This window comes from Papio anubis, chromosome 4, assembly GCF_008728515.1.
Source record: "Papio anubis isolate 15944 chromosome 4, Panubis1.0, whole genome shotgun sequence".
In the NCBI taxonomy this organism is placed as follows: domain Eukaryota; kingdom Metazoa; phylum Chordata; class Mammalia; order Primates; family Cercopithecidae; genus Papio; species Papio anubis.
In genome coordinates this window covers 107,648,936-107,666,907 of record NC_044979.1, presented here as the reverse complement: position 1 = coordinate 107,666,907, position 17,972 = coordinate 107,648,936, and the positions used below count along the sequence as shown (strand labels likewise).

The 17,972-nt window shown below is 38.5% G+C and overlaps 1 protein-coding gene across 7 annotated transcripts in view; it reads right to left on the bottom strand.

The window, feature by feature from the left end:
* Positions 1-17,714, bottom strand: part of NME8 (NME/NM23 family member 8) — a 55,823-nt gene extending 38,109 nt beyond the window's left edge. Inside the window, exons 1-9 of one of the 7 annotated variants that reach the window (XM_017956770.3) lie at positions 17,683-17,714; positions 15,744-15,783; positions 15,608-15,665; positions 15,303-15,409; positions 8,650-8,721; positions 3,864-3,980; positions 2,662-2,728; positions 1,701-1,774; positions 500-592 (exon numbers count right to left, since the gene is read on the bottom strand). In XM_017956770.3, the coding sequence (XP_017812259.2) occupies positions 500-592; positions 1,701-1,774; positions 2,662-2,728; positions 3,864-3,980; positions 8,650-8,721; positions 15,303-15,409; positions 15,608-15,665; positions 15,744-15,776 (621 nt within the window). In that variant the 5' untranslated portion in view covers positions 15,777-15,783; positions 17,683-17,714. Of the gene's footprint in view, positions 1-499; positions 593-1,700; positions 1,775-2,661; positions 2,729-3,863; positions 3,981-8,649; positions 8,722-15,302; positions 15,410-15,607; positions 15,666-15,743; positions 15,784-16,935; positions 17,562-17,610; positions 17,641-17,682 lie in introns of those variants that run through there. The other 6 variants (XM_009203082.3, XM_009203085.3, XM_009203084.3 and 3 more) reach the window with 6 other exon arrangements.
* Between the last annotated feature and the right edge of the window lie 258 nt (positions 17,715-17,972).

The following is a 17,972-nucleotide window of genomic DNA, read 5'->3' as shown; positions in this document are numbered from 1 at the left end:
TCTAATACACAGCACTGCCTTTATTATATTACATCCCCAGACAAAAAAGTGTTGGTGGGGCAGGGAGGTGGCATGAGTGGGGCAATTAGGGTAGGGACAGCCTGAGAGAAATGCCTTTAGGTAAAGAAAAGATTAAAGCAGTCTTGTGAAGCTGATGTCAGAGCCTTCAACCCAGAATAAAAATCAATAGGAAAGGACTGGATATTCACTTCCAGAGGACTGATGCAGGGGCCTTTGAAAGACAAGACATAAAGAGGTCTTCATGTCAACAAAACACAATCAGACCATCCAGTTTTGCTTGGCAGCCACTATTTCTACTGAAGATTTTTTCAGAGCTGCTATCATTGGCATCTCCATGATATGGACACCAACAGGGACACTAGAAGTTATTTTAGTTGTTCAGACTTACCAATTTGCTTTTCTGTAATAAAGATTTAAAGCTTATAGAGGTCACTGTATTTAAACACATAGAGGATTTTTTTCTTTTTAACTTTCATACCTGGTCTGCTATTCGACTATAGAAGTTGACAACTTGTTCTTCAGTGAACACTGTCTTATGCTCTGCTTCTATGATAAATCCTGCTGTGGTAATCTTCAATTAGAGAGTAAGGTCAAATCCAAGTGTCGTGGGATCACATGTAAAACAAGTTAAGTTTGTTTTCTGGGCTTAACAAACCACCAGCTTTCAATGCATTTTCTATAAGAACCTCAGCAAAATCTATGGGACACTTGGTTTGAAGTGGCTCAAAAATATACAAACTTTAAGATTTGACTGCCCTGCTGGACTTCAGACTTGCACGGGGCCCATAGCCCCTTCATTTTGGCCAATTTCTCCCACTTGGAATGGCTCTATTGACCCAATACCTGCACCCCTACCCCTATTGTATCTAGGAAGTAACTAACTTGCTTTTGATTTAACTGGCTCATAGGCAGAAGGGACTTGCCTTGTCTCAGATGAGATGTTGAACTGTGAACTTTTGCGTTAATGCTGAAATGAGTTAAGACTTCGGGGGACTATTGAGAAACCATGATTGGTTTTTGAAATGTGAGGACATGACATTTGGGAGGGGCCAGGAGCAGAATGATATGGTTTGGCTCTGTCCCCACCGAAATCTCATCTTGAATTTTAAACTCCTACAATTCCCATGTGTTGTAGGAAGAATCCAGTGGGAGGTGACTGAACTATGGGGGCGGGTCTTTCCTGCACTATTCTCGTGTTAGTGAATGAGTCTCATGAGATCTGATGGCTTTAAAAATGGAAGATTTCTTGCACAAGTTCTCTTTGCCTGCTGCCATCCATGTAAGATGTGACTTGCTCCTCCTTGCCTTCTGCCATGATCGTGAAGCCTCCCCAGCCATGTGGAGCTGTAAGTCCAATAAACCTCTTTCTTTTGTAAATTGCCCAGTCTCAGATATGTCTTTATCAGCAGCATGAAAACAGACTAATATACAATCTAGTATAAGAACTATACTTTTTTAAATTTTACATAGGACGCTGGTAGAGTAGGATCATTTACAGAAGGATGCATGAATAGATCGAGCCTTGTAAAGACATAAAGAACTCAAAGCCTTCAGAGGTAACTAGCACCAGTAGTGCATTTTTGTTATATTTCACTCTAAATGATGTTTGTCTTCAAACTGACGATTAAGAGGTTGTTATTTTGCAATTAATTTAATCATAGTTGGAAAATATTACTTACTTTTCTTTTAATTTCTAGACCTTTTCCACTAATCACAGCATCCGGTTTGATAATAGCAATACTGAATAAGTCCTCTAGAAAAAAATTTAGAAGAAGACAGAATTTCATTTTCTTGGCACAAAGTCTGGATAATGAAGGATCTGGCAATTAGCAATGTAAGTTTCTAATGATCAGTGAATTGTTGCCCATTGATAGCTGCGTATCTTATTATGGCATTTCAACTACCAGAGTGTTCCTACTTAGAATCAAAAGGCAGTTCCTATATTTGCATGCAGGAGAAACATTCATAAGAGTTTTTAATCAAGAGGAAACAAAAATTGAGTAGGTAGGCCCTGGCGGTTTGAATGCAATTCCCATGTGTAAGAAGCACACACAGGATCCATCCAGCACAGTACCACCAGTGAGTGAAGTTTTAACTGTGAATCATGCAAGTAAACATCACCAACTGATTCATCTATGAATGTACCGACATTCTTATAATGAACTTTTAGTGTAAGATAACTCATTTGGTTGTGGCTGTTTGCCTCTGCTCCCTCCAGAATATGAAGACATACACCTCGCTACCCCAACGCAGATCATCTAGTGAAGGCGTGAAATTGTTAACTGCAAAGTAAACCAAGAGTATGGGTCATCAAGGAAGAAATTATCATCACACATTTTTGGAAGATGGTAAAGGATGAAGTAGGAAGCTGCTGTCCAGATTAGTAACAGGAGACAGGAATCCATTGTCCTGGGTAACCTCTGAAAGGCTCCAGGCCCAGAACCAAAGGTAAGGCGAGTGAGGAAAAGAGAGTGCTTTTTAATAGCTGAGTCTTGCAAGGCACAAAATCATCATTTATCTGAATAATTCCTCATTAATAAACATGGATTTTGTTACCAGTGTTTAGCTGGAACAAGTGATGCTCTGATGACCACCCATGTACAGAAAACCCTTGGATTAGTTTGAAGTAAATTTACTTACGAACACTGTCATATGGTGTTTCCTCACTAAATTCTGAATCTGAGTCTACTAATGGAATTTCAGGATGCTATGAAAAAGAAATACAATGCAAAGAGAACACAGTTATGTTTTAAAATGATAGTGAGTGGGTTTTCAGAAATTTTGTGTCTAGTAAATATTTGTAATTTACTAAATAGAAAGTAAAGTGGAAGAGTTCCTGAACTTATCTGACATTACTGTCTCCAGCTTTCCACTGAAATAAAATAAGGGATGTTTTCAAATGGAAGGGGCAGGAATAATGCATATGTGCAGTATGAAAAGGGTAGCAAACCTTAAATTTTTTATATTTTATTTATTTATTTTTTGAGTAGGAGGCTTGCTCTGTCGCCCAAGCTGGAGCACAGTGGTGCTATTTTGGCTCACTGCAATCTCTGCCTCCTGGGTTCAAGCAATTCTCCTGCCTCAGTCTCCCGAATAGCTGCGATTACAGGCACCCGCCACCATGCCAGGCTAATTTTTGTATTTTTAGTAGAGACGGGGTTTCACCATGTTGGCCAGGCTGGTCTCGATCTCCTGACCTCAAGTGATCCACCCACCTCGGCCTCCCAAAGTGCTGGGATTCTAGGCATGAGCTACCGCACCCAGCCAAACCTTAAAATTTAATAAGAGCATGGGAGATAAAATAAGAACAAATCAGAAATTAATAAATAAGAAAACTGTAAACATATGATTATCATGTTAATGATCAAAGGAGCATTTGATAAGTGTGAAGATCTATTCTTGACCATTACTATCAGCAAATTTGGAACAAAAGGATATTTCCTTAACTTAAACAAAATCTTTCTAAACCAATAATCAATATCCTATTAAAGAGCAAAATACCAGAAGGACACAGGTTCCTAACTTACAGGGAAGCCATGAATATGCTTCTGTGATTCTGTGAACTACCCGAAAGGTTTCATTTTTATGTATATAAATATATATACACATGCATTGCCAAAATGCCTCCCAGAAAGGTTGCACCATTTACACACCTAGAGAGTTACAAAATTAGGTTAAATAATTTAGGAAAACATCAAATAAAAGGTAAAGTACTTTTTAAAAATTAAAAGACATAAAGTACTCAAAGCCTTTAGAGGTACCTAGCACCAGTAGTGCATTTTGTTCTATTTCACTCTAAATGATAAGCTTGTCTTCAAACTGTTGTTAATCCAAAGTATTACCTGAGGTCGAGCCATTTCACCTGCTGCAATTTTTCTCTCCTCATTGATCAAATCAATAACTTTTTTATTAACAAGTGGTGCATTTGCACCCTGAATCTTTGCGATAATTTTGCCATTCTATAAGGGAAATGAAAACAGGAGGGGAACTTTCATTGCAGAACACATCAAGAAGTAACACTTAAACTAGACTAAGTCATCCCTCCCTTCTACCCTAGTCTCATCCTCATGAATCCTCTTTGAGCTATGGTAATTAACCATTTTATAGTAAGGTCTTAATAATGTGAATGTTCTTGAGTTGATAAACTCAGCTCTTTGAGTTCTACCTCCAATTTGCATGTCCTCCAGCACCTTGCAGCAAATCATCCCCCTGCAGGAGCTCTCACCTGATGCAATCTCTCCTGAGGCATCCTTGCTTTAAAGGTGAACAATTCTGTATAGGCCTCCCAATGACATCCTCCCTAGTTATTTCTGACACCATGCCCCTTACACTCACCTTTCAACACCTGTTTACTAAGCGTCTGTTTACTGGTGCTGTACCAGGCATAATGATATAAAATAATAGATCTGGTACCTGATCTAATTAGATTTAAAAAATTTAAAAAGCCCTAGTAAACACAAACACATGAAACAGCAACTTTAGTAGGTGCCACCAAGAGTGGTGCAAAGCCCTTGGAGCACCTATAAGGATGGGTTTTGGTCAAAGAGATCAGGGAAGGTACTTCACAATGTCAGGAAATGATTCTTGGTTTAAAATATGAAAGATGGGTAAGAGCTAATTGGACAAAAAGGAGAAGGAAGAGCAAAAGGAATAACAGATACAAGGGTTCTAAAGCTGGAAGGAAAGATGGCAAGTGATGAGGCCAGGTGACGAAGTGAGGGGGAGCCTGGTGTGAGTTGAAACCCAGCACCCAGGGTGCTGTGCCACACTGTGCACAGTGTGGTGGGCCAGAGATTCAGTCTTCATCCTAAGTGCAGTCAGAATGTTTAAGCAGAGGCCATGGCCACTATTAAAATTGTTTGTAAAAATTATTTCACCTACTGTGTGGAAAAAAAATGCTGGGGGGTGCAAAAGAAAATATTTGCAGACAAGTTAGGAATCACGCTAGAAGTGGAGGTGGAGAAATGATGGTAGTGGAGATGGAAAGGATGGAAATAGGTAGATGAGTGTGACAGAAACTTGGGCAGTAAAATTGACAGGTCCAAGGTATGACTTGGATAGAATGTGATGTAAAGAGATGTCACCAAGGTGACTCTTCTGTTTCTCACTTGAAAACTGGATAAATTTTAAATTATCATGTTATATGCCAAATTCTGAGACAATAGAAGAGAACTGTGTTTTGTGGGGAGGAAGACCTGGTATTGAATGAGTTTGCTGTGAGATGCTTTTTGAGAACGCCAATAGGAGACGCCAAGACACCAACTGGAAAGAGGAGTGGAAAGCATAGGATTCAGTTGAAGATGTAAATGTGATTTATTGATATACATATGGTGATGATTGAAACTGTGCGTAGACAAAATTTTCAAAGGAGAGTGTATTGCCTGATAAAGTCAATATTTAATCATGGAATAAAGAAGGGTGAATTTCTCAAAGGGACAGAGGGAAGTGGCATCCAGGAAGGTGAAAGAAAAACCAAGTCACATAAGCCAAAAGAAGCAAATATTTTAAAAAGGAGAGCATGGTCACCATATTCAATCCATTTAAGAGGTACAAATGATGACTACCTAACAATATCCATTGTACTTAGCACAGGCTGGTACTTGAATACATTAGCAACAGCAATTTTGATGGAATAATCAGAACTCAGGTCAAATGGATTAAGGAGTTAATGGGATGGAAAGAAAATAAGTAAAATTAAATATGAAAAGTCTCCTGACCAATTTAGCTATGAGATGAAGACAAGAAAATGATGAAGGCTAGAGAGGGATATGCTATCAGAAAGAAGTATTATATATTTTTTAAATTGAAAAGACTTAATCATATTCAAAAGCCAATGAGAAGGATCCAGTTGAATAAGGTTTAAATGAAATCTGAAACTCTAGTTACTCTTTCCAACTAAAAAGTATCTTTCAACAATTCTGTGAACTATCTAATATCTCTTGAGGAAGGCTTCTGCTGAGACTAGCTGGAATGAATCTGTTGTCAGCTAAAAATGCTGACCCATACAAAGGGACATTAAGGGAATATCTGAATAAAATGAGCATTGGGCTTGATGGTGTTTTTGTGATTACAGAATTCTATTCTTAAATTAATGATTATGAATGTGGAGCAATGGGCAGTCTGAGACATGATTGTAGAAGTGATTGGATGAAGTTTATTGGAAGAAAAGTTTATTAGCAGCCAGGAGGTCAAGAATTGAAAGGCCAGGTTATTGGGTGGGTTGTCAATGTGGATACTAAAGTCCTCAAGGTGATGGCAGGACTCAGGCTTGAGAGTAGACTTTGAACCACATGCCAAAGACTTCAGTCATCAATAGACCTGATTTGAAGGTCAGCAAATGACAAGAGTGAGATAGGGGAACAGGAGATTTAGTCATGTGAAACAGACCTCTAGTAATAACAAAGAAAAGAAGGTTATTGAAGAACTAAGAAGTAAGGGAAATACCAACTGTATTCCACATTTTGAAATAAACAGTTATCACTTCTGGGCTGTGGAGAGAGTGTCCAAAGGAAGAAGGTAGAATTAAGGCAAGCCAAGGAAGTAAGACAAAAGCTCAGAGCCATGGTCAAAAATCTTAGGAAGTCATTTTAATTCCAGATGTCATAGAGTGGAAAGGTTTGGGAAGCAGGGGAAGAGTTGGAGAACTGGGTGTGACAAAGAAGCATTAGAAGGATGGATGAAACATGGCTACAAAGAAGGGTGGACTTAAACTCTGGGCACTGATTGCAGGGATTAGAGAACATGGATTGGATGATCCACTTAAGGAGAGTGGGGCTGGGTCTACTGGCCAGACTGGACTAGCTGTCGGGGTGATGGCCCGATTAGTCTGTTTTGCGTTGTTATCAAGGAGTACATGAACCTGGGAACTTTATTAAAAAAAGTTTATTTGGCTCAAACTTTTGCAGACTGTACAAACATGGCACCAGCATCTGCTTCTGGTAAGGCCTCAGGAAGCTTGTTCTCATGGAGGAAGGGAAAAGGAGATAGCATGTCACATGGAGACAGAGGGAGCAAGAGAAAGGTGAGACAGTGCCAATCTCTTTAAATAACCAGCTCCTGCATGAACTAATAGAGGGAGAACTCACTCATTACTGCAGGGAGGGCACCAAGTCATTTATGAGGCATCCGCCCCAATGAGCCAAACACCTCCCACTAGGCCCCACCTCCAACGTTGGAGGTCACATTTCTGCATGAGATTTGGAGGAAACAAATACCCAAACTATGTTATCAACTATCCCAGAGCTCCAGACTCTACAATGTGACCCACCTGCCCAATCTTTTCTCCTCAGTCCCATGCTCCTACCCACTACATGCAGCTAAAGCCTCCTCATTGTTCCATGAGCCCCCGAAACCCATTCTGCCTCTGTGTTGTTATTCATTCTGGTCCCCTCATGAGTGTAATGACATCTAGTTTAGGAGTCAGCAAACCTTGGCCCAGTCCAGAGACTGAATCTTAATCATGCTGAAAATATTCACTCTCTGGCCCTTTACAAAAAACAAAACAAACAACAACCAAAACAACGTTGGCTGACCCCTCACCTAAGTCATTGAATTCTAAACATCCAATTTAGAGGTGACCTACAATGCATTTTTTACCATTCAATGCATTTTTTTATCGTTAACCCAGCAATTCAACTCTTTGAAAGGGTTGCAAGAGTATTGTTTAATAGCAGAAAAAAGCTATATCCAAGATGTGTTTTTTAATGAGTATTTCTAATATCACAAATAAATATGCCACAGTGGAGAAACAGTCCAAGTCCTATCCATCTCCTCCGTGAAGGCTTTCTTCTGTCCCAGTTCTCGAACTCTGGAGCAGCTATACTCCGTGTCACACAATTTAGCACTAACTGTACACTCTGCTTTTAGAAAATAGCACTTTTTATATCTTTCTAATTATTCATTTATATTTTATACTTATTTTATTATTACTTATATTTAAAAATAGGGTTGTGGTCTTCCTATGTTGGCCAGGTTGATCTTGAATTCCTGGCCTCAAGCAATCCTCCCACCTCAGCATCCCAAAGTGCTGAGATTACACGCGTTAGCCACTATGCCTGGCCCCTGTTTGATTATTAAAGTTGTGTATTCCTCACAGAATATGTGGACAATATAGAATAGTATGAATAATAAAACTCAAATTAGTCACCTGTTCCTCACACAGGGAAGACTATGATAACATTTTGGTGAATCCACTTGCTTTCTTCTTTGTAAATATAGAGATAAGAGTAATATGTATTACAAAAGACTGATACACAGATGCTCCCTTGTATGGATATGCATGAATGTTTATAACCAATTCTCTGCTGCTAGGTATCTAAGAAATTTCCAAGTTGTTACTCCTGTAAATAATTCATTGTGCAAATCTCCAATCATTTCCTTAGTAAAGGTAAACACCATATTACTTTTCCTTTCCCTGATCAACCCAGTGTGTCATCATCTAATCCCTTCAATCCATTATAAGCTCCTAGCGGCCAAATTACAAAATTTATAAATAGTCAAGAAAAGATAAGGCAAACATTGTATAATTACTGTCACTGGCAAACAATTTCATGGTAATTTTACAATGTTACTTGTTCTTAACTGCAAACTGGAATCTGATAATGCAATTGAGAAAGTCAATATACTTACAACACTAAAGAGAAAAACAGGTTCACATTTATCTCTAAATGGCTGCAAAGTCACAATGTTGTCAGCTTCTGCCTGAAAAAGTAAATATTTCATATAACAATAAATAAAACTATATTCAAGTAATTTGATACACTATGTTGAAACAATGCAGAGATACATATAATTTTTATGTTTACTGCAACATTGTGTATGCCCTAGTGGTTTTAGGGATCAAACTGCACATACTGGCGATTCAAGCCCTACATCATTTGGCCTTAAGCTTTCCTCACCATTTCCCTTTACATTAACCAACCTTTAGCCAAACTTATTTACTCATCTTTTCCTCCCTGGTCCTGCCCTTCTTTTACTGTCCCTGTTCAGCTATCCTTCCTCTAATTCTGTCTCACATCCTTTTGCTGTAAATCATCTCTTGTTCTGCACAACATGTTACTGTCCCTCTCCCAAGGCAGCTATGTCCCTTTCCATATTCTGCTACAGGCACCTGTGGGCCTGCTGCACATGCTCTGTTAGAAGGAGAGTTGTGTGCACAGATAGAGTATGTTTCCTATCCATGTTTGTATCTCATCTCCCTCTGTCAGTCATAGGGTCATACGTTAAAAGAGGCTTACTAAACATTCCTTGAATAAATTAGTAGTCAACTTTTAAAGATTTTGAATTTTATGTCTGTAATCTTCTAAATATTTTCTCATAAATTTCAAGTTGTTCCAAATTAATTATGAACAACTATACATTCAATAATAGTGTCTTCTTCCATATTAACGTAGTATCCATTGGTCCAGCTGCCAGAATGAGATTGCTTGGTAGGGTCTTCTGTAAGAGTTGGTGTCTTAATCAGTTTGGACTGCAATAGCAAATTGCTGTTGACTGGGTGACTGAAAAACAAACATTTATTTCTCATAGTTCTGGAGGCTGGAAGTCCCAGATTAGGGTGCCAACACAGTCTGGGTGCCAGAAGTGAAGGCCTTCTTCTCCATTAATGTCCTCACCTGGAAGAAATCACATGTCTCTTCCCTTATTTAAATAAAGGCTTTGATCTTATTCTAATTACCTTCTAAAGTCCCCATCTCCAAATATCATCACATTGGGGATTATGATTTTAATATATGAAATTTGATAGCAAACATTCAGTTTGTAGCAGTTGGTTTTTGTAATCTAAGGCAATGCTTTTCAAAGTCGGATTTTCATTGTGTTTAGTGCAATGCCATAAACCTTGACTAACACCTTGGGATCCAGACAAAGTGCTACTAGGGATGTTGGAAGTGCTCCTGAAAAGCTGAGAAAAATCATGACATTACAAGAAAGAGCTGACTTGCCTGATAGGTACCCTAGATTGAGGTCTGTGGCTGCGGTTGCACACCATTTCAAGATAAAAGAATCCAGTCTAAGAGTAATTGTTTTTTTCTTTTAAAAGAAGTTCATGAAGCCATCACTGCAGCTATGTCAGTAGGCATATAAATCTTGCACTTTTTTTTGAAATATCTTTTTATCTTACATTGAAAATGCAGCTTTTATGCAGGGGCAGGATTACTATAAGACAGGCATGCATATAGACTCTAATATGATTCCAAAAAAAGAAAAGTCATCATATGGCAACTTAAAGCAAAAGGAAGTGAAGGACCTAAAGATGGAGAATTTAATGCCTGCAAAGGATGGTTTGATAATTTTTGAAAAGGCTAAAAAATATTAACATATCAGGAGAAGCAGTTGCTGCTGACCAAGAGACAGCAGAAAAGTTTCCAGATGCCTTTAAGAAAATAATTAAGAGGAAAAGATGTCTACCCGAACAGGTTTTTAATGCAGGTGAAAGTGCCCTAAACTTGAGTTTTGGTGGGGGGAGGGGAATGCCACAAAGGTCGTTATTTAGTAAGGAAGAGAAGTGAGCACCAAGACTTAAGGAAGAAGAGATAGGCTAACTCAACTGTTTTATGCAGTCGCAGTCGGGTTTATGATCAGGGCTGTCTTTCTCAATAAAACTGCTAACCCCCAATCCTTGAAGAGAAAAGATAACACCAGCTGCCAGTCTTTCAGTTGTACAACAGAAATCCTGGACAATGAGAATCTTTTTTTCTGGATTGGTTCCATCAATGATTTGTCCATGGTGTCAGGAAGTACCGTGCCAGTGAGAGACTGTTTTTAAAGTTCTTTGATTTTGGACAATGCCCCTGGTCACCAAGAATCCCATGAGGTCAACACCAATGGTGTCAAAATGGTCTGCTCGCCCCCAAACACAACATCTATAATTCAGCCTCTAGATCAGGGGCTCATAAGGACCTGGAAGTCTCATTACATGTGGTCCTCTATGGAAAAAAATGTCAGTGCTATGGAAGAGAACCCTGATAGAACATCATGAAAGTCTGGAAGAATTGCACCATTGAAGATGCCATCATTGTTACAGAAAAACTTGCAAAAGCTACCAAGCACAAATTAATAAATTCCTACTGGAGAAAATTGTGTCCAGATGTTGTGCATGACTTCATGGGATTTATGACAGAGCCAATTAAGGAAGTCATAAAAGAGATTGTGTATATGGCAAAAAGGTGGGGGGTGAAAGGTTTCAAGATATGGATGTTGGAGAAATCCAAGAGCTGAGAGACACCACACCAGACGAATTAACAGAAGACAAATTGATAGAGATGAGTGCCTCTAAACCAGTGCCAGATGATGAGGGAGAAGATGTAGAAGAGCCAGTGCCAGAAAACAAACTGACACTAGAACATCTGGCAGAAGAATTCCAGTTATTCAAGACTGCTTTTGACTTCATTTATGACATGGACCCTTCAATGATGTGGGCACTGAAACCAAAGCAAATGGTGGAAGAAGGATTGGTACCATATAGAAACGTTTTTAGAGAAATGAAAAAGCAAAAATGTCAGACAGAAATTACCATGTATTTTCATAAAATTACATCCACTATGCCTGCTTCTCCTGCCTCCCCTTCCACTTCCTCCACCTTTTCTGCTTCTGCCACCCCTGAGACATCAAGACCAACTCCTCTTCCTTCTTCTGCTCCTCAGCCTACTCAATGTTAAGATGATGAGGATGAAGACTTTTATGGCAATCCACTTCCACTTAAGGCATAGTAAATATATTTGGTTTTCCTTATAATTTTCTTAATACTATTTTCTTTTCTCTAGCTTACTTTATTGTAAGAATATAGTATATAGTACACATAACATACAGAATATATGTTAATCGACTGTTTATGTTACCCATAAGGTTTCCAGTCAACAGTAGGTTATTAGTAGTTAAGTTTCGGTGGAGTCAAAAGTCATACATGAATTTTTTACTTCACAGGGGGGTTAGCACCCCTAACTCCAGCATTGCTGAGGGTCAACTGTATTTAGAAGTAATTCAGGTATTACAATTACAATGTTTATATTATAATACATAAATTATTAAGGATTAAGTAATTTAATAGTAATATAATAGTAACTATAATAAACACCATTTACTAAATTTTTATATGCCTATATATATATATACACACAAAATATTTAATGTTCCTCTTTTAAAAAGGCACACAGTAGAAAAAAATTGTATACTGACCATTCAGCTCAGGGCAATTTTAATAGGTAATCAACCTCATACATTTTAATTTTGGACCTACATGTTCAAGTTCAGAGTGTCTCTTTTCCTTGATTAACAGCAGAAAACAACGTGTCCAGCAGAGGGCATCCCTCCATTACTGCTCACAATGGAGGTTTGGAGATACAATTTTCTTGCACCTTTATGGGCAGGTCACCAGAATCCAGAACTCCTAGTCTAGGTGAATGTCTACTCCTACCACTTTTGAACAAAGTTTCCTAATGCCAGCTGCCAGGATTCACAAGAATTTCCTGATCCTCAATTTCCTGTGATCTATCTGTCAGCTGTTAGACACCTGTGACACTGTCTTTTAACTTCTATCAACCCCTTTCCAACTGCATGTGGCAATCTCCTTTAGGCCCTATTCTCTGCTCTTCTAACTTGATTTTTCTTCCTTGTGAAGAATCGAGTCTGGAATAACTTCCTAGCTCCTTTCTGGTGGTTCTGATTCTTCAGAGTGAAACAGGTTGTTACAGAATCTTGTCTTTAAAAAAACTACAATGACAAGAGAATGAAAAAGCAAGCCACAGACTGGGACAAACTATTTGCAAAAGTAATACCTGATAAAGGACTGTTATTCAAAATACACAGAATGCTTGAAACTCAACAATAAGAGAACAAACAACCCAATTAAAAAATAAGCCAAAATCCTTAGCAGACACCTCCTCAAAGAAGACATACAGATGGCAAATAAGTGTATATAAAGATGCTCCACATCACATAATCTTGGGAAATGCAAACTAAAACTACAATGTGATTCCACTACACACCTATTAGGATGACCAAAATCCAGAGAATGGCTGCTGGTGAGGATGTGGAGCAACAGGAACTCTCATTCATTGTTGGTAAGAATGCAAAATGGTACAGCTGCTTAGGAAGAAGATTTGGTGGTTTCTTACAAAATAAAACATATCATTACCACATGATCCAGCAATCTTGCTCCTGGGTATTTACCCAAATGAGTTGAAAATGTATGTTCATGCAAAAACCTAAGCATGGCTGTTTATAGCAGCCTTTTCCTAACTGCTGAAAGTTGGAAGCAACCAAGATATTCTTCAGCAGGTGAATGGATAAGTAAACCCTGGCACATCCAGATAATGAAGTACTATTTGACGCTAAAAAGAAATGAGCTGTCAAATCATTAAAATACATGGAGCATATCACTAAGTAAAAGAAGCCAATCTGAAAAGCCTCTACACTATGTGATTCTAACTATATGACATTCTGGAAAAGGCAAAACTATGGAGGTAGTCAAAAGATTGGTGATTGCCAGAGGTTATGGGATAGGGAGAGATGAACAGATTACAGAGGATTTTGCAGGGAATGAAACTATGCTATATGATGCCATAATATAATAAGTACATGTCATTATACATTTGTTAAAGTCCCTAAACTATACAACACCAAAAATGAACTTTAATGTAGACTATGGATTTTGGTAAATAATGATGTGCCAGTGTAGGCTCATCCGTTGTAACAATGTACCACTCTGATACGGGATTGATGGTGAAAAAGGCTATGAGAGTGTGGGGATAGGGGATATATGAGAACTCTTTACTTTCTGGTAAATTTTGCTATGAGCCTAAAACTGCTCTAAAAATAACATCTATGTAAAGACTTTTTCTTTTTTTAATTAAAGGAACAAAAACCTTACAAAGTCCTTATTTCAGAAGACAAAAAAAAAAAAAAAAAGTCAATTCCTTCACCAGAACAACAGGATTTAACTACTGTAGACAGCCACTTACTTTCTTGAATAGAAAAATAGTAAGAGGTGAGTGTCTAGGTTTTAAACTGTTTATTCATTATCTTGAACTAAGGAAAATAAGTCCTATGGAAAATGCATTTAAAGAAGGGGATGGATAGTGAAATACAAGGTCAGTAGGCAAACCCATTCCAATGTTTGGGTTGAAAGCGGGGCCATGAAAGACCTGTAACTGGGAGAACATGAGTGGGTTGTGGTTGCATGTCTGCATTAGGGACTACGTATTTCAGAGATAAGGAGTAAAGATCTGTTATCATCTGTTACCTGCTCCTGTATCTTAAGCCTAGTTGGTTTGGGTGCTTTTCTATATAATATAAATATATTATGTAAGCCACACATATAAATTCTCTAGTAGCCACATTTAAAAACAAAAAAAGGTGGAAATAATGTGATAATAAATTTTACTTAACCCGATACATCCAAAAGATTATCATTTCAACATGTAATCAATGTATAAAATTATTAATGGCATATTTCACTTTCTTTTTCCATCTTAAATCTTTAAAATTTAATGAGTCTCTTACACTTAAGAACACATCTTAATTCATATGCTAAATGTTAATCAGAAATAATTAATCCTTAATTAGCTTTAATAAAATTTACAGTTAAATAGTAGATCCACATACTCAAGTTATCACAGATTTTAAAGGTTTTACAATAACTCAATTGAGTGTCAGTTTTAAAATTCAGATTTAAATCATTAAAATTAAAAATTCAGTTTCTCAGTTGGACCAGCTACATTTCAAGAGCTCCATAGTCACTTATGCCTAGTAGCTACCACGTTGGACCACAAAATCCTAATTAGTTGATCATTTTATGTGAATACATTGAATAAACGGTACGATTAAGTAAAATGTGTTTGGCTATAATATTTCAATCCCTTATTGCAAGTAGGTAGCAAATAAATGAGGAAGAATATCATTGCCGCTGGAAAATATGGTAACTGAGTTAATGCCAGAGCATTACTCAGTGATACCCAGTAAACAGCTTTTGCAGCCCTTATTCTAAAGGACACACACTGAACATGTGGTCAGGTGAAAGGAAACAGAACAATAGACATATCCATTATTACCCTTTTCTAACTTTCACAGTCATGGTAAATAGCCTCAATGTTATAAGAATGGGATAAAAATCATGTTCATTCTCAGATCTAGTAGAATTAAATATATAGTAAAACTGCCAAGTAAAGACTATTTTGAAGAAATGACAAGTTGTTTAAATTAAGACAATACTTAAAAGTATTAGAGGATACTTAAACACTTAATATAACGTGAAAATAGTGGTTTAATTAAAACAAAATTCTTACGACAGCAAAATGTAGAATTTCATCTTCGTTCAGCTCGTTTTTCAATTTTCTGAATAAAGGTTGCATTGCTTTGCAAGGTCCACACCAGGCTTGGTAAACATCAATCACTAGAAGATGATGATATTTATGAAATAACTAGTCTACCAATCTAGGATAGCAGTTATCCCAATTTGGAGCCACGGCCAGGGCAAAGGCACTGCAGGATTTCTTGATCAAAGTGGGGAGTGGCACTCTAGAGGGGCAGGGTGCCAGGAGGTGCCCTAGGTCAAACCCCAGGTGGCCAGACAACCGGGGAGCCCTTATACCTGTTAAGCCTTTGTTCTGCAACATCTCATCCCACAGGCTTTGATTATTGATGACTGCCTGCAAAGAGGAAGGCACTGTAAAGGGTATTCAAGCACCAGTGCACCAGATAAAGAATTGTTGATATGTCAGACCCACCTGTAACTGGACTTCTCGTTTTTTGCTTGCCATTTATCTACTATCATAGGAAAAAGAAAGAAAAAATTTTAAGTCAGAAATTTAAATAATATCTTCTTAATGCATGCGAATAACATCTTTTAAAACAATTTTTATTTTTAACTTTTGTGGGTACATAGTAAGTGTATATATTTATGTATCTCTGTATTTACGTACTTAAATATTTGTGTATTTAAATCTGAGATATTTTGGTACAGGTATGCAATGCATAATAATCACATCAGGGTAAATGGGGTAACCATCTCCTCAAGCATTTATCCTTTGTGTTACAAACAATCCAATCACACTCTTTTAATTATTTTAAAATGTACAATCTAGATTTTTTTGACTGCAATCACCTGTTTGTGCTAGCAAATACTAGGTCTTATTCTTTTTTTTTTTTTCTTTTTGAGACACAGTCTCACTCTGTTGCCCAGACTGGAGTGCAGTGGCACAATCTCAGCTCACTGCAATCTCCGTCTCCTGGGTTCAAGCGATTCTCCTGCCTCAGCCTCCAGATTACCTGTGACTACAGGTGCCCGCCATCATGCCCGGCTAACTTTTTGTATTTTTAGTAGAGACAGAGTTTCACCGTGTTAACCAGGAGAGTCTCAATCTCCTGACCTTGTGATCTTCCCACCTCGGCCTCCCAGACTGCTGGGATTACAGTATTAATTATTCCTAACTGCAAATAACATCTTAATATAGTAGTGAAATTTTTCCCCACTGTATATTGGATTATGCAGTCTCATCTTTGCTGGGGAGAGAGAAGCAAATGTCATGGAAGGACTCTTGTATGCTAGGCTCTATGCTAAATGCTTATAGCGGCCACGCTATCTTATCCTCCCAACAGTCCTGTAGCAAGGTAAGAATGTTAGGAGTTACACGTTGTCTGTTTTTTTTTTTTTTTTTTTTTTAAGTTTTGTTTTCCTGAAATATTAGAAAGTGTTTCCTATATTATCAATTGCAAACATATTGTCTGTGAACATGCCCGTGGATCCTTCTGGGGTCCCTCTTCAGATCTGGCTGCTCTAAGGATATTTAACCCTGAGAACAAGGCCACTAGTGTTTTCTGGGGAACAACATAAACTTCCCAAACTCCCTATTCAGTGGTATCGGGGCGGTGTAGAACAGGAGTCCGTCAGCGTGTGGGCGATACTGGACACTAGCATACAAGAAAGGAAAGGCCACATGCAAGCCCGTGTCCCAGGAAAGGTTCTGGTTGCTCCGGCAAGCCTTACACAAAACAGGCCCTCCTCTAAGTTAGACTGGGACGTTTAAAGAAAAGGAAGGAACAGGCCCAGAGGATCTAAATCAGCTCGCTCGTTGTGGCCGTTTGAGCGGTGACCTCGGTGAAGTTCCATTCCAGTACCTAAGGCCCTGCTAGGGCCCGAGGCTGAGGCTGGCCGACCTCTTGCTCGGTTTTCTTCTCCAGCTGATTCACCAAAAGGAAGAAGGGGGATTCCCTCCCTGTCTGGGAAGAAGAACGGGGGCAACGTTTTGTCCAACCCATCTGCCCATGAGGCTTGAGCGGCGTCTCGAGGACCCTACTCCAGCCAGCAGCTATACTTGGGCAGCAGGGACAAGACCAGGGGGCGCCTAAAATCCTCCACCTCTTCTGCCCACACAATGAAGGAACAAAGAAGTCCTGATTCCACTATCACAAGACTCTCTCTGTTCTTCAGCTGCCTCATCCCCAAACTCGCATCCCCCATCCTCCCATCCTCCCATTCCCCTATCTCCCAGATGTGCACCAAGGTGCGCTTTCCCAAGTGCAGATTTGATCATATCTCTCCTTGGCTTTGAATCCTCCCATGACTGGCCACACTTTACAGCATAAAATGCATACTCCTCAAATTGGAGCAGAAGGCTGTCTGCCAGCAACAGCCTTTTCTTTCTTTTTAACTTTGTCTTCATTTACCCTGGTTCGTTCGTTCGTTCGTTCGTTCTTTCTCTTTCTTTCTTTCTTTCTTTCTTTCTTTCTTTCTTTCTTTCTTTCTCTTTCTTTCTTTCTTTTTCTTTCTTTTCTTTCTTTCTTTCTCTTTCTTTCTTTCTCTCTCTCTTTCTTCTTTTTTCTTTCTCTTTCTTTCTTTGTCTCTTTTTTTTTCTCTTCACTTTCCTTCCTCCCACGTGCAGCATCTGGAAATAATTTTTAACAACAGTTTCTGATTAATCCACAGGCTGAGATACAGAAAGCAACCACAGAGTAGA